This window comes from Biomphalaria glabrata, chromosome 8 (genome assembly GCF_947242115.1).
Source record: "Biomphalaria glabrata chromosome 8, xgBioGlab47.1, whole genome shotgun sequence".
NCBI lineage: Eukaryota > Metazoa > Mollusca > Gastropoda > Planorbidae > Biomphalaria > Biomphalaria glabrata.
In genome coordinates this window covers 15042880-15066436 of record NC_074718.1, presented here as the reverse complement: position 1 = coordinate 15066436, position 23557 = coordinate 15042880, and the positions used below count along the sequence as shown (strand labels likewise).

The 23557-nt window shown below is 31.9% G+C and overlaps 1 protein-coding gene across 2 annotated transcripts; it reads right to left on the bottom strand.

Moving 5' to 3' along the window:
• Positions 1-24: 24 nt before the first annotated feature.
• Positions 25-22420, bottom strand: LOC106065200 (Bardet-Biedl syndrome 7 protein homolog). Of its 2 annotated transcripts, none has more exons than XM_013223982.2 (20): positions 22274-22420; positions 18002-18079; positions 17778-17837; positions 16845-16907; positions 15848-16023; positions 14899-15085; positions 13816-13888; positions 12996-13062; positions 12575-12624; positions 12147-12277; positions 11680-11764; positions 10229-10319; positions 7760-7952; positions 5905-5979; positions 4999-5201; positions 2969-3133; positions 2366-2475; positions 1981-2084; positions 716-839; positions 25-356 (listed from the first exon to the last, which is right to left on the bottom strand). In XM_013223982.2, the coding sequence occupies exons 2-20, from the start codon at positions 18038-18040 to the stop codon at positions 220-222; spliced, it is 2133 nt and encodes a 710-aa protein (XP_013079436.2). In that variant the 5' UTR covers positions 18041-18079; positions 22274-22420; the 3' UTR covers positions 25-219. The 2 variants fall into 2 exon arrangements, with proteins under 2 accessions (XP_013079436.2, XP_013079429.2); XM_013223975.2 differs by lacking the exon at positions 10229-10319 and adding an exon at positions 8588-8687.
• Between the last annotated feature and the right edge of the window lie 1137 nt (positions 22421-23557).

Sequence of the window (23557 nt, the reverse complement as noted above, 5' to 3'; positions counted from 1 at the left end):
CTACAAAAATGCAAAACCACCATATTAAAAACAAATATTTTAATAAATAATACAAGGTTTAAAAGACATCAAAATGTGCAATCCTAGTAATCACAGATTGGAATGTTCAGTACAAACTACTGAAATGTACAATAAACATCTTTCTAGGATGTTGGACGGCTTGTTGATTAGATCTAAAAGGCAGGAAACACATTTACAGAAAATACATCAGGTCTACTGTCAAGCTGAGTTCTCAAAAAATGCAATCAGAGAATCCAATTCATAAGTATCCAGTAGTTCTAGCAGAGCTGGCACTTTGCTTTTAACATTCTGACCTTTAAATTTGAATTTGTCAATATACAAATCTGTAATCATTCCTGAAATGTTGAAATACAAAGATTATAAAGTTGATTACAATTAATTTGAGGTACTAATAACTTAATGCTAAAATATTAAGATTTATTCACTATTAAGTATTTTGATTCTAGTACTGTATGCATAAATGATTTGAGCTATTTTGTCTAATTGTAAGCAAAAGCTCAAAACAACCATTTGACTTAAGTCATTTCAAAATCAATTTTTTTTATTTGATACACTCTGTTGCTTAGGTAATGCTGAACAGAAGGGCATTACCAGCTTTTTAATCAATTGTTCACCTTCAATATTATTTTTTTTTCTCTCAAACAATATTAAAAAGATCAGGGCACATTTTGTTAACGCTAATTAGTAAACTCACCATAAAGTCTCTCTAAATGACTTGGCTGCCTCTTAAACTCAGCCTTCAGTTTTTCTGATTCTTTCAATATTTCTTGATACTCTGGAGCCATAAAACTCAAGTCTGGCTCATTGACCTGAAGCTCCTATAAAAGAAATTGAAAATATCAACACTACAATAGATTAAGATACCATTTATAATACTATAAGACTTGTCCTTAAGTCCAAAGATAAAGAAGGAGAGAAATAAATCATGTGGTTACGCAGTCCTAGCTTCGACCTACATATTTTGCCACATCCAGTGCAGAAATAACCATTTATAACTTCTTTGATGTTAATGTCTTCAATACATTTTCAAAATGCATCTTATTTGGGTCACAGAAAATTTTCATATGAGCTGCATCCCATACTTTGTGATCAATTGCTGATAATGGTTAAAAAAATAATGGCAAAATCAAGAGAGGAGTAAAAAAAAAATGCTTCTGTGAAGATTGAGATTGCCAGGTGGTTGTGAGGATTTGAAAATAAGGAGTTGCTATTTCCACAAAAAATGTTTACTGCCATGCAGAAGTTTAAACTAAGACATTCCTGCATACAATTTAATTTTGTATTAAATTTGGATAATACATTATGTGTTTGATTATTATGTGTTAAATGTTTTACATGTTTCAGATGTTCCTTCAAAGTTGAAGATAGTTTACTTCCTAGTCCAAACCTCCCGCAGGACGACGGGGGATAGGAGAGGGCAGGGTTCGAACCCGTACCATCGATAAATCCAAATGACAGTTCAGCGCGCAAACCGCACGACCAGGCAGCCATCCATGTTATGTAAGAGTATGTACTCCAAAAAGTCTTTTAGAGAAAGGCAAGATAAAAAGAGCATAAGGTTTTTCGACAGAAGGTCTATTGTTTTCTGTTAATTTATTGTTGTGCTGGTAGTTTTCTTTGGGTTTAACTATTTATCATTTCTTCTACTAATGGCCCCAACCCCATAACTGGACAGCTAATAGCACTTGTTTCCTTTTATATAGACTATATTAAATAACAGAAATGTACTCCAAGCAATAAAAAGACATAAGGCTTTTTTTTAAATTTATTATAGGCTTTGTAATGATCTAAAGAATATTGATTATTTTCACCAAGATTGGTCAAATTGTATTTATTTCTATAACTAACATACCATACCTACATATATAGTGACAAACTGACACTTTAAAATCCCCCTTTATATGTTAGATTTGGGTTTACTAAAAAGCATAACTTTTAAGTGACATTCGGAACACTTACTTTCAGTGCATCAATTAGTTGTACTTTTTTAGCTAGCAGCAATTGTTCTTCTAGTTTAGGATGGATGAGTCTCAATGTATGAGTGACTGAGTCATCATTGATATCTGAAAATACCAACAGCCTTTAGTCTACAGCATAGTTCAATGCCAAAGCTACATTTTTGTATAAGGTGCACAACAAAAACTATACATAAATAAATAAAAACTAGCTGTCTAAAAATATATATTGACATTCTTTTCAAAAGATTGTGTGGTATTCACCATGATTGTTGAAATGCTTGTGCATGGTTACAATCCCACTCACTACCATTCTTTGTATAAAACCATTTTCAGTTTTAAATATCTTATGTACTAGCAAAATGAACAACAACAACAACTAAACATACCAAAAGATATGTCCAGCCTAATTTTTTTCTTTGTGGCTTCCTTAGAAAGTACATCTTTCAGAATGGAAATACTGGAGATGTTATCTGACTTGAAAACTGCTTCACCTTTTCTGTCAAACAAACATTGTGATTGATTGTTAAGTCATTCAAGTGACTGAATTCACAATCATTACAATATTCTTACCAGCATTTGGGTTTTATTTTAAAAGTTACAAAAATTAAGAGTGATATTAATTTGCAGATTACTAATCATTTATATTTAAATATAAAAAAAACTCATAAAGAGTTAGGTGTTTTAAGATGCATTAACAGTGACTGAATTCACAAATATTCTTACCAGCATTTGGGTTTTATTATAATGAAATAATTTTAAACATGAAATCGTCAATATGGGTAAAACAGTAAGGCCAACTAATTTTGTTATTAACAACCAGAATTAGAATCAAGGGACATTTCACTCTAGAAAAAAAGGCTGAGCCAGCTTTAGAAGTTTTCAATGAAAATGTATTGTTCTATTGTCAGGTATTTAAATTAGCTTAGCCTCAGCTGTATTCAGCAGAATCAGGTCATCAGCTAATGACAAAAAGAACAAAAAATACAGACCTGTATAAACAAAGCAGCTGAGTGTCCAAGAATGTGGAGGCAAAGTAAAACACTGCTGGATCCATGGCAGGAGGTCTCTCTGGAATCTCTGGCAAACAGAAGGTTAGCCAAGAGTGGACTTCAGCTTGACTGAACTGACCTTTTAAAGTCAAAGTGTTGTGAGGCCTTTAAAATCCAAAGAATATAATCACCAAGATTTGTAAAGTATGCATTAAATCAAGACTAATTACTTACATGTCTTTGTTTCAAGTTCTAAAATATTCAATATGTAATTCAGCGCCATATGGAAATATAAAATTAATTTAAATATTTATGTGAGTGTTTCAATTTATTTGTTTTTGTTTGATTCATTTTGTTTCTAGTTTACATTAAGGTTTTTAAATAATTCTTAGTATAATAGTAAATTTTTCCTTCTAGACCAGAAGTGCCTGCTTTTATTTCTATCAAGGTGTCAAGTGGCCAGCATAAAAGCCAACCATTTTTACATTCCTTAACAAATGTCAAGTACTCATTGACCAGAGTGAAAGAATGATTAGACAAAAGGGAAAATAAAAAGGCCCAAGTGGACTGCTATATAGAATCATAACACTTGGCAGATATGAAAGAAAGCTGTGGACCACCCATGGTAGTTATGGTATACAGAAGGTTTATAAGATGGTCTGCATAAGGAGCTTTAATGATTTAACTGTATAAAATTTGCTGATGTGCCAAAAACCCAAAATACAAATACAAATAAGGAGCTTAGCCTTCAGGCTTACTCTCTGGGCCATGTTTATCATGGATGGTTACATGAGAGAAGATTGAAAGGATCTAGATCTAATTTTTAAAAATACACTTTGCACAGATAGTTTTTTACATTGACACACAAAAATTACAAAATATAGTTAATTGATTTCATTATTTAATAAAATTAAGCTTCAAATTTATATCTGCGAAGTTAGAAGTCCTGACGTACATTCTTTCATTAGACAAGACCAAACTGTTACACATCTCTCTATTCCTAGGTCTAAAACTATAATTCAACTCTAAGATGATAGAACTTCTCTTCGCAAAGATAGTTTTATACTTTAACACATGAACCTACTAATTATAGTCCATTCATTTCATATTTTAATCAAATTAACATTCAAATTTGTTTTTCTAAAGCATTTTACATACATTCGTTTACTATAGCTGCAATGCCGTGTTGACATACATTTTAATATTTCCATTCATGTGTCGCGCAAACCTTACATGCGCAGTGAAACAGGATGTGATTGGACAGGCAAATGAGGCTCTATATGGGTGATATTAAATATACTAACATAAAATAATTAATAAACTTATTGAACCTGAATTAAATTAAACCTTAAACTGATAGATCAAGAGTGTTTAGTGAAAGTAGATGTATTTTACTTAATTTAAACAAATGAATCTAAGTTTAATCTAGGTCAAAAACTATATTAGACTCTAGATCTAGATCTCAATATCTTTTTGTAACAAAAATGGATTTAGGTCGATTAGTTATTTTAATAGCACTATTCATAATATTTTTACATTCACGCATTCGCTTTACTTATAACATTATTATTTTGTTTAATTGTTTGTAATTATTATTATAGTGCTACTTTAATGCGTATAGAATGCTCAGAGCGCTATGGTCCATTCACATTTGTTTCCGTGCTGCCTTTAGGTGCTCAGTAAACACAGCTCAAGTCGGGGGGTCGAGCCTCGAGCTCCCTTCATTATACTTCATAGGTATAGCCTAGCCAAGTTCAAGCGTTCTCAGCCTCTCAACCACGCTTTCCACAAACTATTCTAATGTACTATATCAGTAACACGCATATTGAGACCCGCGGGTAACATATGGCTAGTATAATATAAAAGCTTTACAGCACTTTAATTGTATGAATTAGTTACTTTCCAAGTGAAGACTTTTCTTCAGACTAGAGTCAAACTTTGGACCATCATGAAGATAGTCTAAAGCACATGCCACACAGTCAGACCGTCATCTTAAAGGCAGTAATTATTACTAAACCTTGTTCAAGTACCTGTTCTCATCAAAAGCATGAATCCTTTGATGCAAAGACAAAGGCTTGATCGGATACTGTTTCAGTTGACAAGTTTTAGGTTGTATTCTTGGTGTGACGTAGACTTGTAGTGTTCCATACTGGCCTTCAATGGAACGGATCTTCATCTCAAGTCTTGTTGTGTTGGCTTGGCAGCGATAAGTAGCCAGGAGGAAATTTCCATCCTGAAACATAGAAAATGTTTTTTTACTGGTTTTAAACTACGTTTCAACTCACAGTAGCCTACTATCTTAGATGGTTTTTGCCTGCTTAGCATTTCTAATAAAATATAACAAAATATATTATGAAAAATAAAATTAGATCCATACATTTCAATTACAGACCAAAAAATCTAATTTTGGAGTGCAGCATCTAGTACTTTTTTAAAGACTCTAGCCAAGGTGTCTAAGTGTTAAAGCACTTAGCTACCAAACCAGGGGTCTAGGTTCAAATCCTGGTGAAGACTGGAATTTTTAATTTCAGGATCTTTGGAAGCTTCTGAGTCCACCCTGCTCTAATGGGTACCTGACATTAGTTGGGGAAAAGTAAAGGCAGTTGGTCATTGTGCTGGCCACATTACACCCTACTTTACAGTGGGCCACAGAACTAGATAATCTTAACATAATCAGCTCTATAGATTGCAAGGTCTGCAAGGGGAAATTTACTTACTTCTAGAATTTCAAAAGGTAATAAATAGAAATTATATTTTTCTTCACTTCTGATTGTAATTTAGTTCAAAGATCAAAAAGAGAAAAAAAAATTAGTTTAAAAAATTAGATGTAAAAAAAAAACAAAAAAACATTTTAATTAGTAACAATGCCAGATTTTAGATTCATTGTAAATAGTTTATTGAAATAGTAAATAGTTAAAAGAGATAAAGAATTTTACCTCAGGGTTACATGCTGAGTAGCTAACAACAGCTGAATTCTTTTCTATGTCCAACAAGTCCACAGGGACATCACTCTAGAGGATAATGTTTTACAGAAACATATAAGTCAAGGTCAACTTAGTAATATTGTTTAATTTAATCACATTTATTTAGGACTATTGGCAAATGTTTGAAAATAAACAGCACACACCAAAATATATTTAAACACATCATAGCTCGAACAGACTAAGTGATGGCATTCAGATCACTTAGCTACTAACAGAAGGTCCCCAGATGGGACTAACCTCTATTGCTGGACACTGGTTGGTACAGAAACAGAAAAACCCACTGTAACCAACCTTTATGGATCATTAATCTTTGGGGAAACATGAAGTTCCAGATAATCATAACCTGGTTGGTCAGTATGTTTAAGACCATCCAGAACTGACTGACACCCAATAAGAAAAGGGAAATTAAAAGTACTTTATCTAATGTAGGAGACGTGACCTGATAAAAAGTACTGCACACCAGAATACTCAAAAGTAAGCAGTAAATCATTCTCATAATGAAAGTTTTACAAAAACACCCACTTGTTCACAAACTCAAAGGCTATTTTAGTAGTGGAACAGTATATAGAGAATCATCAGGGGCAGATAGGGCTAGGGTGAATGGATTGTTTCTTTTTATACTATTTAGGTACGAAAGAGTTACATCCCTTTGTTTATGTACTGCCAGGTATGAATGTGAACAGTATGGATGTGATGTGACCTGACCTGAAGGTTATAAGTTTGTAGTATGACTGAGTTGTTTTTTTTGGTTAGTTGAGTTTGTTTTTAGCTCAAGTTGAAGATAGTTGCTTTGATGAGTGTTTGATTGAACAATTGGATTAGGTAATTACAGAGATTTTTTCTGATATTAAAATTATTGTTTCCTTGGAACTCAAGTTGTGAAGTATATTTTCACTAGTCGACTGGCAACGTAGCATATACGCCGCTATTTTGCAGAGCTGGCCATAGGCCACAGCAACCTATCTGAGCGCAGTGGGCCCCACACTTTCATAGGACCTGCACTAATTCTATGTGTAAATTATTAAATTAAACCATTTTATAACTTATAACAGATTTCTTGCGGCCACCTGATTTACCAGGAGCTCCTGGAAATCTCCTGAAATTGCAAAATATATGAAAAAGTCATGGAAATCTCCGGAAATTATTAAAAATCTTTTGAAAACTCATACAAATCTCATGAAATATATAGATGAAAATTGTCATTTTGGGTTGTCATTCAATATGGAAAACGCCAATCCTACAGGCAATAAATAAAAACAGCATTATGCATTAGCAGTAATTGTGTAATCTGGTGAAAGAAGCTTCTCGCGCCTCAAACTAATGAAGAATTACTTTAGTTCAACAATTCTCGTAGATAGATTGAAACATTTGTACATTGTTGCTATCGAGCGTGATCTATGTAGGAAATAAAATTTTCATAATACACTGTATGACTTCGCTACACACAAGGCTCGTAAAGTTCGTGGGATAACTCTATCCTTAGAAATAAAAGAGTGATCTTTCCTTTCCTTCTTCTTCTCGTCAAAAATCTTGAGCGAAGAAGAGAATTATATGTATAGATATTTACTATTTAATAGTAATAAAGTGAAGTATTTTAAATACTATTATTTACTGTTGAGTAAAGAAGTTCACAAGTTGCCAATCTGCTAAGGTTGAATTAAAGGAGATCATTCATTTGACATTACCCCTAGATGAGCCAGGAGAAAAACGTGACAATAATAAAAGCATGCATTTATATGGCACTGCTTACAATGATAACAACCTCTTTTTAATCCACACACAAAATGTATAATTGTAATCTATTCACCTGCAGTAAAATATTATCTATTGGACTCTGGAGCTCCAAGCTAAGTGAGTAACTAGCATCATCTTTGTTCAGAACAAATTTGTCATTGATTGGGAAGAAAGGGACAGCAGAGACAGTCTTTGTGGAGTGGGCACTTTCATGATATTTAGCTCGTTCATCTGAAACCTGTTTCTGCAGACCTTCCAATTCTGACCTTAATATGCATAGAAATTTAAATACACAGTTTTAGATACTGAATATTTTTAAGTTCTATTTAAGATTAGATTAGATGAATACTATAACCTATTTCATGCATTAAATACTTATGACAGCAAAAATAAAATACAGTATTTTTTAGATAATTTAATACATTAGTAGGCCTACTTTATAAAATACAGTATTTTACAGACAATTCAATACAATAGTAGGCCTACTTTATAGAAATGAAATAAGAAACAGAAATCTCATAAAATCTCATAAACTGGATGGTCAATTTAATTTGTTTACTACAAGTTATTTTAACCATGGTAATTAAAATGTCTAAAATGATTAGATTGGATCAAAGATAAGCAATTAAATGTTACACTAGATCATGGCTTTTGTTCACAATAAAATTTGAACAAACAATAAATATAGGTCCATATATTTTTTTTTAAATATCTAAACAAAATATTTTTACATTTATATCATAGTTTATGCCATCAAAAAACTACAAAACAAAATGTTATCAATTTTTTAAATTACCATATCTTTTAATTACCATTAGAGAAATGTTGTTTTTTTTTTTTATATTAATCATTTTCTTTGTTTACATCCTTTTGTCAGGCTGTTAAAAAGTTAAAGACCTACTTGAGATTAGAAATTTTGGCAGTTACAACAGGGTCTGGAGCTGCTTTCTGGAGCCCAACCTCTTTAACTAGCTGCTCAGTAGTCAGAGCAAATACCCAGCCTGTTGGAATGCAATACCAAAGAGAAAAAAACCCAAACATGCAGTTAGCGAACATTGTTAGTTACAGTGAGAAAAAACATGACAACATGCAACAAAAGACAACACTTTACTTTAAGCCCTGCATGAAGCTAGCCCAGCACCATATCGAGCCATTAGAAACCAATTACACATGTCTATATATTCTTCCAAGATTGTCTTTAAAAAGAGTCTTGGAATTAGTTAAAGCAGAAATGTATTTATGCATAGAACAAATAATGTAGTATGTACTAGTAAGTACAAGTCTTATTATAGATTTTTAGGTATGAAAGAGTGAATTCACTCCTTTGTTTATACATGGATGTGAACTGAAAGTTGATTTTAGCACTGTCTTAATAGAAAACAAATAGAAAAAACACAATAGTTGCCTACTTTATTTTTAGCATGCTGTAAATTGTGAAGTTATCTTTTAAGCGTAGGCTTATCATACTAACCCTATTTTTTTCTATAAAGTTTTGTTCAGCTCATAAAACAGATCCTCATAATATTAATAAAATATTACAAAGCTGATTTTATCATGCAAGTCTTTAGATTCCTATGAAAATTTACTATATTAAAAAATGTGTATTTATCTCCATGAAATCATTCCTTGTTGCACATTCCAATACTTTATAGAACTCTCATAGCAAAGTTGCAGACATTTGGCCATAATTAGCATGATTTAGCAATAGAGTTATAAATATGTATACAGTTTCACCTAGTTCATTTAACAAAAAAAATATACACAGAATACTGACATTGCAAAAGATATTTTGTTTTAATTTACATTAGTGAATTTCATATAACAGCTCTATTCCATTATGCTAACAATACATTATTCAATTAGATATAACCAGTTTCATTATAAATTCAGTCAGATTTAAAATGCCTCATGCTTAAACCAACACAAAATTCCGCCACCGAGCTGATAATTGCAAAGCTGGAAGATATTAAAAAGTGTGATAGAAGAATTGTTCCAAGAGTCCAGGCTGCTCATTATGAATGTTACAATAACAATACTGAGATGGACCTAATAAGCATATACACATTCTAAATTTCTTCTTCATGCCTTACAAAATAAAAATATTGTCTCTAACTATTTCCAAGCAAATATCATTGTTAAGTTCAAGTAAGCAATGCAAGGTGTAAAAAAAAATTAAATTAAATTATTGTCTTTTCTTTTACCCCAAAAAAAATAAAATCCTATTGCTTTTGAAACATGCTCTAAAAGCTTTTAAAATTCTGATTATTTCTCATTCCAAACTCTCACATTCTTTTTTTTGAAGACATGTGTAAAAAACTTAATAATGAAGCAGATAGATATATGTGTGTTAGCTTGATGCTCAGAATATTTCTCTTGTTATAAAGAATTGTGTCTATGGCTCTTACTAAGGTCATAAAGAAAATACTTAGTTGCAAGCAAAATTTTGTAAGTTTAGGAAGAATCAGTAATGAACAAGGTTCCCATTTGAAATTACTACCATATCCCTGGTTAAGACATGCTAGAAGAAGAAGCTCAGATTTACCTCAATTTCTTTATTATGGCCACACCCTCAGGAGTAAAGCCATGTTTCAATGGCTTGCTGCGTTGTTTCTTACTAAGACCATACAAGTAACCTAATGATAGTTAGACCAAGTGAATGAATACTGTAATGCATAAGAATAAGTAGAATTCTTAGAAAAATATATGGCGCTATTCAAGATGAAACTGGCTGGAGAATACTTCTATGAAGACCCACCTATAAGTGACAGAAATAAAAAAGAACAGACACAATGAAAGAATGTCAGAGAATAAAGGAGAAAAATTAGTATACCAGTAAAAACCAAAAGGCAGAACACAAAAACAATGGATTGACAATGTAAAGGTAGATCCACAGAAGTTTTTGCATGGAGCCAAAAAGCTTAAAAGAGCTCAGAATGGAAGGCTGTGTTGAAACAAGCCAGAGCCCTCCAGAGCTTTAGAATCACTGGGTTGGTTAGACTGTCAATCTTTTGCTGGACACTAGCTCAGCTGCCACACAGAAATAATCCCTTTAACATAAAAAAAAGTTAAGGTCATCAGTACTATTTGTGCACCATCTTAAGATTCTTGTACTTTATGAATGGAGGTTCAGTGATACAGAAGGGATGGAGAAGCAAAGGTAGCACACCTGGACAAAGGTATGAAATAACAGTGCCAAATACTGTGAAAAACAACTGTGTAAAGTCCTTGCATTTATATGTATGCACGTTTAAATGTGTAGCTAGGTGTGAGCCACTATTTTATTTCATTCACTAATATTTATTACAATTACCTTATCTATTTAAATGTCATTGTGACAAATTCACTTACAGTTATTACAATACATTGTTAGACTTAAGGAACTGAGATCTCAGTTATGTTCAGACTTTAATAATTCTTATCTAGTCTAATAGGGGCATGGTGGCTGAGTGGTGAAGTGCTCACTTGCAGGGTTGGAATCTAGATGAAGACTGGGATTTTTAATTTCAGGATTTTCAGGGTGCCCCTGAGTCCATCCAACTCTAATGGGTGTCTGACTTTAGTTGGGGAAAGTAAAGGCAGTGGTCATTGTGCTGGCCACATGACACACTGGCCATAGAAACAGATGACCTTAAATTATTTGCCCTATAGATCACAAGATCTTAAAGGGAACCTTTACTACTACTAGTCTAATAAGGTTTGAGAAAAAAGAGAACCTAGTATAAAATGGTATATAAGCAAAACTTGAAATAAAACTTAAATATAAAATCTAGAAGACGTCCAAAAGACCTTTGAGTGCTGGCATGGAAGAACAAAATACAGGCAGGTGTGAATTGAAGGAAGTGGTGATGCAGGGATAGATGGATTTGAAATGTCCAATTAAAAGGCCTCATCTGCATTACACTAACCAACAAAATAAACATAAAGTGAAACTGATTCTAAACTACTCCAATTGTACAAGAATGTAAAAAAGCCTGAATGAAAAAGCTGACTCACCTGCATAATTTGCACAAACAATCTCATCAAAACCTGCAGCTGCAACAACTCCACCTTTGACAGAGGTGATGCTTTCACTTCCAGTCTGTGTAGTAAATATAGTTAAAAACAGAAATGAAAAAAAATTCTTCAAAATTAGTAAAAAAAAAAAAATGATTAAACCATTCAAAGAGAATTTAAGCCTGCTTCTGACCAACATTTAAAATAATCAATTTGATGAGTAACATGTAAAATCATATAGATTCTTTTCTGATGGCATGTAAAATCATATAGATTCTTTTCTAATGGCATGTAAAATCATATAGATTATTTTCTGATATTAATAAAAAATAAAAGCAAAATTTTTTTTTCAATACAAAATAATTCTAGCTCTTATCTATCCCAAAAACTCAATCCACTTTTAGCCTTTCTACAATAGCATTTATTTTTAAGCTCACATACATTAGCTATGAAACCTTCAAACTCACATAACAGTAACGGAATACAGGCTCATTGGCTTCATCATAGCTGTAGACTTCCACTTGTCCATCATCTCTACCCACAAGAAGGTCAAGGACTCCATCAGCTGTAATGTCATAGCTGTCCAGGCAAAGAACTCCTATTAGGAAGGAAAGTTTTGTTTCTCTATTTATAACCCAGGTGAGAAGAGCATAAGTATAATGGTAGTTTTCATGTGACATTTTCTTAACAAAGAGTAACTTTGTTACAATATCTTGAAGAAAAAAAAAGTAAGGAAAAATCAGGAGTAGAGTCCCTTAGACATTAGGCCTATTCTTTTAGACAGATCTTGCAACTGAGTTGCTACCCCTATCTATGTACTAACTAACCAGTGAATAACAACATCTAGATTAAAAACTGATAAAAGAGAATTTATGAATTTGTTTCTTTGACTTACCTCCCGCTCTTTTCATATTTGGCAACTCCCAGCGATGCACAGGTGCAAGCCTACAAAATATGTATTCATATGTTGAGCATGCTTGATAATGAAAGCCGAAAAGGTTTAACCTTACTTAACATACATAAGCAAGTAAACTAGCTTAACAATTACAGAGCTTCATACTAAAAATGTTGTTCAAATTTTAGAGGTATTAACTTTTGGAATCTAACAATCCTTCATTCAAGCCTAATAAGGAAGAATATGGTTAAGATTAAAACTCTAATGCTACTGAACAAATAATACTAATTGAATAAAAAAACATTTTTATTTTTTCCCTAACAATAAGAAACTGAGTCACCAAATAAAATGAGCTAACTCAAAGACGGTTCATGTCAAATGTATAATTAATTAATAAAAAATACAGAGAATATTTGTTTACGTTCCAATCTGCATGAGTCCAATTCTACCATCAGAAGTTCCATACAAAATTTCATTTCCTTCATCACCTGAATAAAAGAAACAAAAACTCATGAAGGAATGAAATTATAACTGAATTTCTGCAATTATACAACAAACAAAGAAGCAATCTTTATCAAACTAAAATAGTTTTATGATTACTTATAGATGAGAAAAAATTATTTCAGAAAACGAGTCCAAAATGTAGAAATGAAAAATTAGTTTGTAAATACATTACACCACTAATTAGGAAACAAAGGATAATTGAGAATCATTTGATAAGTTTCAAAGGTTTAATAATTATAAATATGACACTTAAAAAACAAAATTTTCACTTTAATTATAATAATTTAACATATTATTTTTTGTTTTTTAAAATTTTGAAAAATAGTGATTTTAATTTTAAAACATTTAATTTTTTTTCTTGATGTACTCAAATCAACCAATATAATTGTAATATCTTTATATAGAGAACAATATATCACTAATAGCTTTCTTTTTAAAACTTCCCTTTGTTGTATTAATATTTTTAACTAGATTTGCATTAAGTGTAAACATATTAGAATGGAATCAAAAATTAATGTTAATTACAATGGCTGCCTAGTTATTGGGTATGCACTCTAAATTGTCATCTGGATGAGTCTGGGTTCAAACCCTGTTTGCCACCAGCCCCTGACACTCTATCAGAGGTTTGAGCTAGCATTAAAGAATCTTCAATTCATCATCCAAAACATGTTTAAAAAAATTTAGGGAAATTTTTTGGGAGACACAGAGTTAACTTTTTTTAAAAATAAACCACTGACCTCCATTGTTACCAAACAGTTCTACCACAACTGGAGGGCCAGGTACCTCAGCTTCATACAACACATCTGATCCCTGTCAATAGACAAAACATACCAAATGACAGGTTTTTTGCTTATAAAACATCTGAAGAAATTTAGTCAGTAAAATGCAAGGATTTCCAAAAGTAGAAAATAGCAGCAAATAGAAAAAAATAGGCTTAAAACCTGCACTTCATCTCAATAGTTTTCCACTGTTACTTAAGGTTTTATAAAATATTTCTAAAAACTGTATGATGATTATACTCTTTAGAAATATGCATCCTGTATAGAGATATATTTTTTAAAAGTCACATCTGCTTTATACTTTGCACTGTACTAAATATTTGAAGCTTCTCTTGTATTAAAAAAAAAAGTTCTAAAATGTTTAACTAGAAATCCCAGCCTCCATCATAAATTTCAACTTGTCCTTATCTAGCACTAGGCCAACCATACCCAAGTTTATGATGCCTTAGGTATCAATGCGACACTAAAAAGGTCCCAACTTCGATGGGCAGTGCATGTAGTCCGCATGCCAGACAATCGCCTTCCCAAACAACTTCTGTATGGAGAGTTGTGTGCAGGAAAGCACTCCCAAGGAGGTCAATATAAGCGCTATAAAGCTCTCAAGAGCTCCTTCAAGGAATGCGATATCCACATTCACGGCTGGGAGGCACTAGCTCTTGATCGCTCCTCATGGAGTGAAGCTGTGAGTCGCTGAGTCTCAAGATTTGAAGCAAGAAGAATAGCCAGGAAGAAAGTGCCGAACCAACAAAAAGCTGAGAGAAAGAGCAGGCCTATCTGCAACTAATCAAACCCACCCATGCCATGTATGTGGCCGGCTTTTTAAAGCGAGGATTGGACAGTCATCTTCAAGTCCATAGGAAATGAGAAATGTGCTCATCTTCAATCATGAAGGAGGAGCTATATACCCAACTTTATGATGCCTAAAATTGTCAATACTTTGCAAAGAAGCAGTTGGTCTTTTTGCTTAAATGTCAAGGACATATTTATTTAGAGAAAAAAACAACAACAAACAGCTGATGTAGAAGCATGTTTGAAACTAACTTGTAAAACTCGAAGAACTCGGTCCTGACAGGCCAACACTGGTGTTAGGCCATTCCATTTTTCTCTTGGTAGACAAATAACATCGTTGATCTTGTCACTGCTGAGGAAGTAGCTTGATTCCTTGCAATCACAATAATGATTGAATCCAAAGTTGCCACAAGCTAGTAAATCAGTGCCTTCAACATAACTAAACATTAAATACAAAGTTGTTATGTTTCATTCCACATCTGTGGGATCAAATGATATAAAATCTAAGGCTGATGGTTAATAAATGTGTCATGTGGTAAGTACAATGACCAACAACCTGAGTTCAAAATTCCAGTCATTAGATACTTTAACTCAAGACTCCTTAGTTTGTAAACTAAGGGCTTTACCACAAGGCTTCACAATATATTAGGTAAAAAAAAAAATACCACAAATATATATTTTAAAAAATAGTACTTTTTTAACAATATATACAAACTTTTACAAGTATTTCTTAAATTCTTAGAAAAGCTATTTTTTACATTTTTAATTAACTAAATATAGAAAGTAAAGTAAAGTTCCCTTTTCAAACCATGCAGTCTATATAAAGGGCAGATGATGTTAAATTCATCTGTTTCTTTGGCCAAGGGTTAACAAGCAGGATATCATGTGGCCAGCAGCAGCATAAGGACCAACCAACTTTTTTCCCCCAACTAAAGTCAGGTACCCATTAGAGTTGGGTGGACTAAGAGGCACCCTTAAAATTCCAAAAATCCCAATCTTCACAGACATTTGAACCCAAGACCCAGGTTCGGAAGCCAAGCACTTAACCACTCAGCCACCGCACCCCACAGAAAGTAAGAATCAATAATTTATGCTTTATCACATTATGACAAATCAAAAAACCTCTTGATATTACTTCATTATTGCTATTAATATGAAGATAATGTAATGTATGTGTAATGAAATTCTGTAGGAAACATACATGGACTGAACAGGCTCTGTGATGCCAGTATCAAAAGTCAGGAAATTCTTGCCTTTCTTGGTAAATGCATTGACTTCTGTTCCAGCAGAAGTAAAAATTCTGTCTCTCACTCCACCAATCTGGCCCCCTAGGACAACTCTTGAAATCTGATTCTTTTTGGAAGCTTGAAACAAAGTCTAAACAAAAGTTTCCAACATACACTGATAGAATTTCATTCAAAAGATAATTATTATTTGAAAGTTATTTCAATGGAACTAAAATACAAAATGAACCATTAAATAAATACTTTGATATATGCTATATAAGTTTAGAATTTACATAGAGCAAGTATGTTCACAGGAATATGGTTGATTATTAGCAATACATTCACAAACCTGATTGTTCTTTCATTTTCCATTAAATAGATATGGCTAATTGCAATGACCTATATTTTCTGATGTTTAATGTTAATCTTTTCTAATTCTCTCCCCTGTTTTTTTAATGTGTCTTAGAATATCATTTGTGTAATACAGCTAGTTCTTACATCATTAATCTATTATAAATTTGTTAATATTTCATTCAAAGATACACAAATATTACAAGTACAGTAGAAAGTTGTTTATCCAGATGTCAGTCATCCACAAATGTCAAATATCCAGACTCCCTTTTTTTTGTTTTACAATGTACAGTATCTAAGTGCTCTTGATAGTGTGCAACTTTGTCTATTATATTGCTGTAAAAGATCAGCAATTATTTCTCTCAATAACGCTAGGCTACTTACTAGCTATAATGCTTTGTCCCCCTGTATATTTTACTGGAATTTTACTTATCAAGATACATGTTTATGTATGGTATGTATGTATTTATGAGGCGCGATACCCCATATGAATTTTCTTTTTATTGTTGGTGAAATGGACCTTTTATAATATTCCTTATTTGGTTATCGATCAAATATCCAGACAAACCCCTTCCCAATTAAGCCAGATAATCAATGTTCTACTGTATGTATGTATCTTACTTGCACTTGACCTTTTCGAAGTCCAAAACATTGCAGCTGTCCATCATTATCACCAACAACAATCTATTAGTCGCAGTATAAATAAAGCAGAAAAATAAAAAATCAACAAAATATTTATAATTTTCACATGCTGATATCAAAATATATATTTGAAATATAATTAATATTATAATTAATATGATATAAAATTAAAGAAAAATGAAAGTTATTTCCTTTAAAAAAGTTTAGAAGATGTAATAAATGGCTTTCTGATAAATAATTTTGGTGAATATATATTTCTTTCTGAGGATTTAATAAAGTCTTTTTATTATTGACATATAGTAATGAAAATCAAATGATATTCCATACACATCTGAATGAAAGAAAAAAAATTCATCCATCTTAAATACATTGAAATAATGGTAATGTTGGCTGTTCAGTAAAAGATAATATTGATAGTTTAAATGTGTTGAACTTGAGATCCTTGAGATCAATAAATAACAGTTCAAGGGAATATAAATGTCCCCAGACAAGTAGTAGACTAGACCAACTGACCAGGCTGACCTGGACAAACAAGTTATAGCTAGTGAAGCAAAGCCTGCAAGACTAAGTCAATTAAAGCAAGCTGCTAAAATATGTGAATGCAGCTTTTATAAACCCACATAGGAAATTATTAACTTTATACATTTTTGAAAAACGGAAAGTAATTTTTTTGATCTTTCTCTCTTTTTAGTTCTTAAAGGTTCAAGCAACATTAGAATAATCTATTCATTTTGTTAGCTGCCTCCCTTTCTTGTACTAGACACAGTATCAAACAGGAAAGCCTGTGCAGGATAGATCATCTTGAAACAAGTGATTATCATGATACCTCATTAATATGATTATCTATATAGAATCAGCTTATAATGGAAAAAAAAAGCTGACAAACAAAAATGAAACTACGGTGTCATTTACCTTTTGGGTTTTACTTGTCAATGGTAAAACTTGCATTGTTTTTTGACATGTTATCCCAACCTAAAAGACAAAAAAAGATTAATTTTATTATGCATGCAACAATCAAAATGTTTTTCTAGCTTTTAACATTATTTTATAAACATGAACAGGCAGTAGCATTTATTCTATCAAGTGGTGATGTATATTTAATTTGTTAACCTGCTAAAACTTTATTTCCAACTAACCTGGAGATAATCTACTCGAGTTAAATCAAGTTGCATCATTTTTAAAGTTTGAAGACAAATTTCAGGCTACAATGTGTTCTGTTTGATAAATAACAAAAAAAAAGTCTTTACAATAAAATATGATATTTAATGATATGTTATCAATATTATTTCAAGCAGGAGGGGCTTGTTACCATTAGTTGGCAACCAGTCGAGGTGAAGCAAAACTCTAAATCCAAACATCTGGCAGAACCTGCCACACTACTGTAAAATGGTCTGAGGACTGCATGCTGTATTCTCGCTACTGGGTTCTATGTCTGAGCTTCAACTATTGAGTTGCGCTACACATTTAGCATGTGACAAACACAACTATTATGCACAGACTTAAGTTTGATTTCAGCAGACAAAATAACGTTTACTTACTGAAAATAGTACAAGATAAAATACTGCGTCTACTTCAAGTGTCCAGCTACAAATCACTGGTTAGATATGAAATGGCATGATATCCTTCATAGTAGTTATATAAACATAATCCAAAATAACAAAATTAAGTTATATTCGCATCACAGTGGGTAGAAAATAATAAGTCCTTTAGAACAAGTGTATCTCACACCAAGTACAAATATAATACTACATCACGTCCGCATCATAGCGGGTAACAAACAGCCACTCAAATACATGTGTACTGCCACGAGTACAGAAAACTACTGAATCCAATTCACTTTAGTAATTCTCACTTCCTCTTTCTATTCAGAGGTTTTTCTCGTGCTATCACCTTCTTGACCCAAGGTGAACAAATAACATTCAATGTCAAATAAGGCTGCGACAACAAGTACTGATCCCAAACTATCAGATTTTTCCGTTCCTTTGGAAACATCAGCTTTGGGGAGAGGGGGGGGGACTACTATGTGGGCAACATCATTCCGACTATAAATAATGCCCAGTCTTTCATCTCATTTTCTACATGATAAACCATAGTCGTTCTACAATTGAATGAAGCCAACAACCATTATTATATATATACATAGCTTGCTAAAAAAAATTTTTTTTATATTTTGATATTACTGATCCATTAAATCAACAGATTCAAGATTTCCTGATAGGGGAAGAACAAACTATAATAATAAATGGCTCCAAGTCAACAACAAAAACAGCAAACTCAGGTGTACCTCAAAAAACAGTCTTAGTTTGACTACTGTTTCTAATTACATGATTTCAGTAACAAATTTTAGATTATTTGCAGATGAATGCATAATGAATAATAAAAACAGCATAAGATACAGAAATTTTACAAGAGAATCAGATGAATTACAGAAATGAAATCAAATTGGAGTTAGTTTTTTCACCCAAAAAATGCCTATTTTAATAAAAGTAGCAAAGAGACAAAATTACATAAAAACTACTTATTCATGGTAAACCAGTTACACAAATTAAAAGCTCTAAATACCGTGGTGCTATAATAACTGAAAAGATACCATGGAATCCCCATAATGATAAAATTATTTAAAAATCAATCAAAGCATTAGTGTTTATTAAAAGAAATTCGTACAAATCAAACAAGAACATAAAACTATAAAGCTATTTAACCTTGGTTGGACCAATATTAGAATATGTTTGGGGTCCCTTAACTCAATATAACATAAAGATACTAGTGCGGAAGCAGAATACAGCAGTTTGATTTATAACAAAAGAATACTCACATTCAACTAGAGAAATACTATTAGTGAAATCACTAAATTCAGAGGCACTTAAATTAGTGATAATACACAAAACACTGAACCATAACTTACAAAAATACAAAACATTTTATTTCTTATTCCACATATGTACAAATTTGTACAATTTCTTTTTGATTATATAGATCTAGATTAATCTTAATTCTTTTTTTGCTAATTTTTGACATTCTGTTAGTTCAGGATACTGACCTACCAGATTACCTTAGATTATTCAAACTTAGATCTTAGAACTGAATATTATTAATATTTAAATCCTTCTTAAATAAATTACATAATCTAATAATATGAAACAATGTTTTATAGTTTTATATTTATGTGCAGCTGTTGAGAGTTGTGACTACACCATAGGCATAGTATAGTATGAGTATAAGTGACAATACACATCTCATATATATACAGTATACTCTACATTAAAATAATAAATAATTATGTATAAATAAATTCTAGTTATAGATCTATCTTAGATGATCTATCAGCTATCACTACTATCAGTATCAGAGTATACTCAGTATAGAATAACTATAAAGTAAGATATGAACTTCTAGGGTAGGGCTAGATCTAGACTCTAGCTGCTAGCTAGATTCTACTTCTAGATTTAGAAATTTAGATGAGTAGATGATAGATTTAAATAACCTTAGTTAGAATTAGAATTTCTAAATTCTATACACCTAGAATAAAATTTAAAGCCTAGATTAGTAGAATCGCTAAAATTGTCCTCAACTGGCTCAACTCAACCTAGATGACCTAGGCCTAGACCTAGAAAAAAAAAATAGATCTAGAATATAATCTCAAGAGACAACCTTGATCAAGATTCTAGAATATTCTAAATCTAGATGATATATATATATATATATATATATATATATATATATATATATATATATATATATATATATATATATATATATATATATATATATATATATATATATATATATATACTATTATTATATATAGATCTAGTGATTGCCTGATTCTATTCTGGACTACTCAGTACTGTCTCTAAACTAACTAAACTATTTAAGTTTTAACTTGAGTCGACTTGACTAAACTTAAAACTAACTTATATTAAATTAGTGGAAAACAAATTATATGAAGGAGTGCAACCACCATCAGATATTGTTGTCTTTACAGACTCCCAATCTACTCTGCAAGCACTTAACAGCAGCACCTCAAACAGTCCAAGAGAGTTGACAACACTCATCATGATAATCCATCAGATGATATCAAAATTAAATATCAATATCACACTACAGTGGATCCCTGGACACATTGGCATCATGGGAAATGAAAAGGCAGATAAGCTATCAAAGGCAGGTTCATCTATGGAACAACCAAATAGACCTGTTAACTACCTCACCCTAAGGTCAATGTTAGTCAACAATCACAAAGAGGAGTGGCTCAACCAATGGGCATCAGGAAACACAGGCAGAGCCATGTACAAAGAAATGCCTACGCCTAACAAACTGGACAGTATTAACTTCCTCCCCCGCAAAGAACAATCTACAATCTTCCAACTAAGCACAGGACACACACCACTATTAAATTACCACCTGAACAAAATAAACTCCACACAACTCCCCATTTGCAGACACTGTGCCCACCCCTTTGAAACCGTAAACCATATCCTCTTTGAATGCCCCTCCCTAATCCACCTTAGGCAGACCCTACTTCCACTACAGCCCAACATAACCAACACCCTGTATGGCAGAGCTGAACAACTGAAGAAAACAGCACACTTTTTTTCCTTGGCACGGTCTGCAAAAGAGTTCACAGCTCAGCAGCAATAAAGCTGGCTAGAAGAAGAAGAAGAAGAAGAAAACTAACTTATATTAAATTAACTATTAGCATTGCAATCACTCATCCTTCAGTTTTCATTTTAAAACTAGATCTAGTAGTCACTATTACTTGAGTATTACTATAAGATACTATTAGCCAGTTTAGGAGAGTATTTAATTTTAACTAATTTTAAGTATTACTCATTACTGACAGACTAGAAGACTATTGACTATTAGTATTACTTCTATTAGTATATATATTAGTATATATATTAGTCAAGATTGCTCAAGACGGCTGCCTGGTCGTGCGGTTTGCGCGCTGGACTGTCGTTCACATTTATCGATGGTCGAGGGTTCAAACCCTGCCCGCTCCCATCCCCCGTTGTCCTGCGGGAGGTTTGGACTAGGAAGTAATTATCTTCAACTCTGAAGGAACATCCGAAACATGTAAAACATTTTACAAACATTTACAAGACAGTCAGTCAAGACTCAAGATTATGATTAAGATTCTTTAAAATCTTTTATTTTTATTCTTAGCATTTAAAATTTCATTTTTTTAAAATTCTAAATCAGTTAAAATTTAAAATCTTGATTCTTTTACTACTATACTATAGTACTATAGTGTCTATACTAGTCTATAGTCTATAGTCTATAGTTATAGCATTAATTATAGCTTTTTAGAAAATTAACCATTCAGTTACTATTGTATTGAAGTACTAATATTTATGGTATCTTAATGGTATTATTATTAAAGTGCAGGTAATTTCTGTAGTGCATACATTTATAAAGTTACCACCAGTACATTGAAGAAATAATATTTCTAGATCTAGTTTAAAAAGATTTTGTCAAAAAAATTGTTCGGTTGCCATACTTAAACAAGAATACAGTTCCGTTCAAAACATTTGTAACTAAATTCACAGAGCTCCGTTAACTAGATCTACGTCAGATCTAGATTCTATATCTATGTATGTTGATTGTTGTTATACAGTGCTTTTTTGTAAAACAAAAAATAGGTGCCGGTACTCAGTGATGGATTGCCTAACTTTTAACAACTAATATATTAATAAAACGTTAAAATACAAGAAAAGCAATATTTTCCTCACATTGAAAATAATGAAAAAGGTGCTAGTACGCCGTACCGGTGCGTAATGTCACAAAAAAGCACTGTATATATTATTTGTTACAATAAACGTCTTCCTAAACAATGAAGGGTCAGAATGTAATAAAGATTAATTATTCACACACACACATAATACATAAATAAATACATACACACACATCCATACATATATATATATATATATATATATATATATATATATATATATATATATATATATATATATATATATATATATATATATATATATATATATATATATATATACATCAGGGGTTCTCAGCCTGTGGACCGTAACCCCTTTAGGGGTCGATTGACCATTTGTCAGGGGTCGCTTAAGGCCATCGAAAATATGGATTTTTTTTCGGTCAATTCTGACATGTATGACTTGACCCATACAAAGGATTTTTTTCATTGGAATTTATTATTTTGTATTGTTATTCGAGAATTGATGTTGCAGACAATTGAAACGGAATGGATTTCAAACATTTTATTTGTTTTAGCAGATATATCTTTATAGCGTGCCCATAGACATAAATAAATATAGACTGGCCGATAATAGAGTTTTATGAAACGAAAATTTGTGACTTGCATTTCTGGGTACTTTATTTATGTCTAGGAGTTTTGTTTAATTTCTAAGACTGAAGATCATGCAATTTTTCAATTTTTCAGAATTCGGAAATCCGAATACAATAGATATACATGTTTTCAAGTTACATGAAGTTATTTCCTTTTTCCAGTCTATATTTATTTATGTCTATGAGCGTGCCTTTACGTCTAGTGATACTGCACGGCTCTGTATTCAGTATTAATATTGTCGCTAATTTAATAAGATATTACGTTTAAAAGAAAACGTTGAACAACGCATCCATATATTTTAATTTTTTAATATGTAACCTTTGTATAGAAATGCATAACGAATTGGACAACATGAACCTTGGAT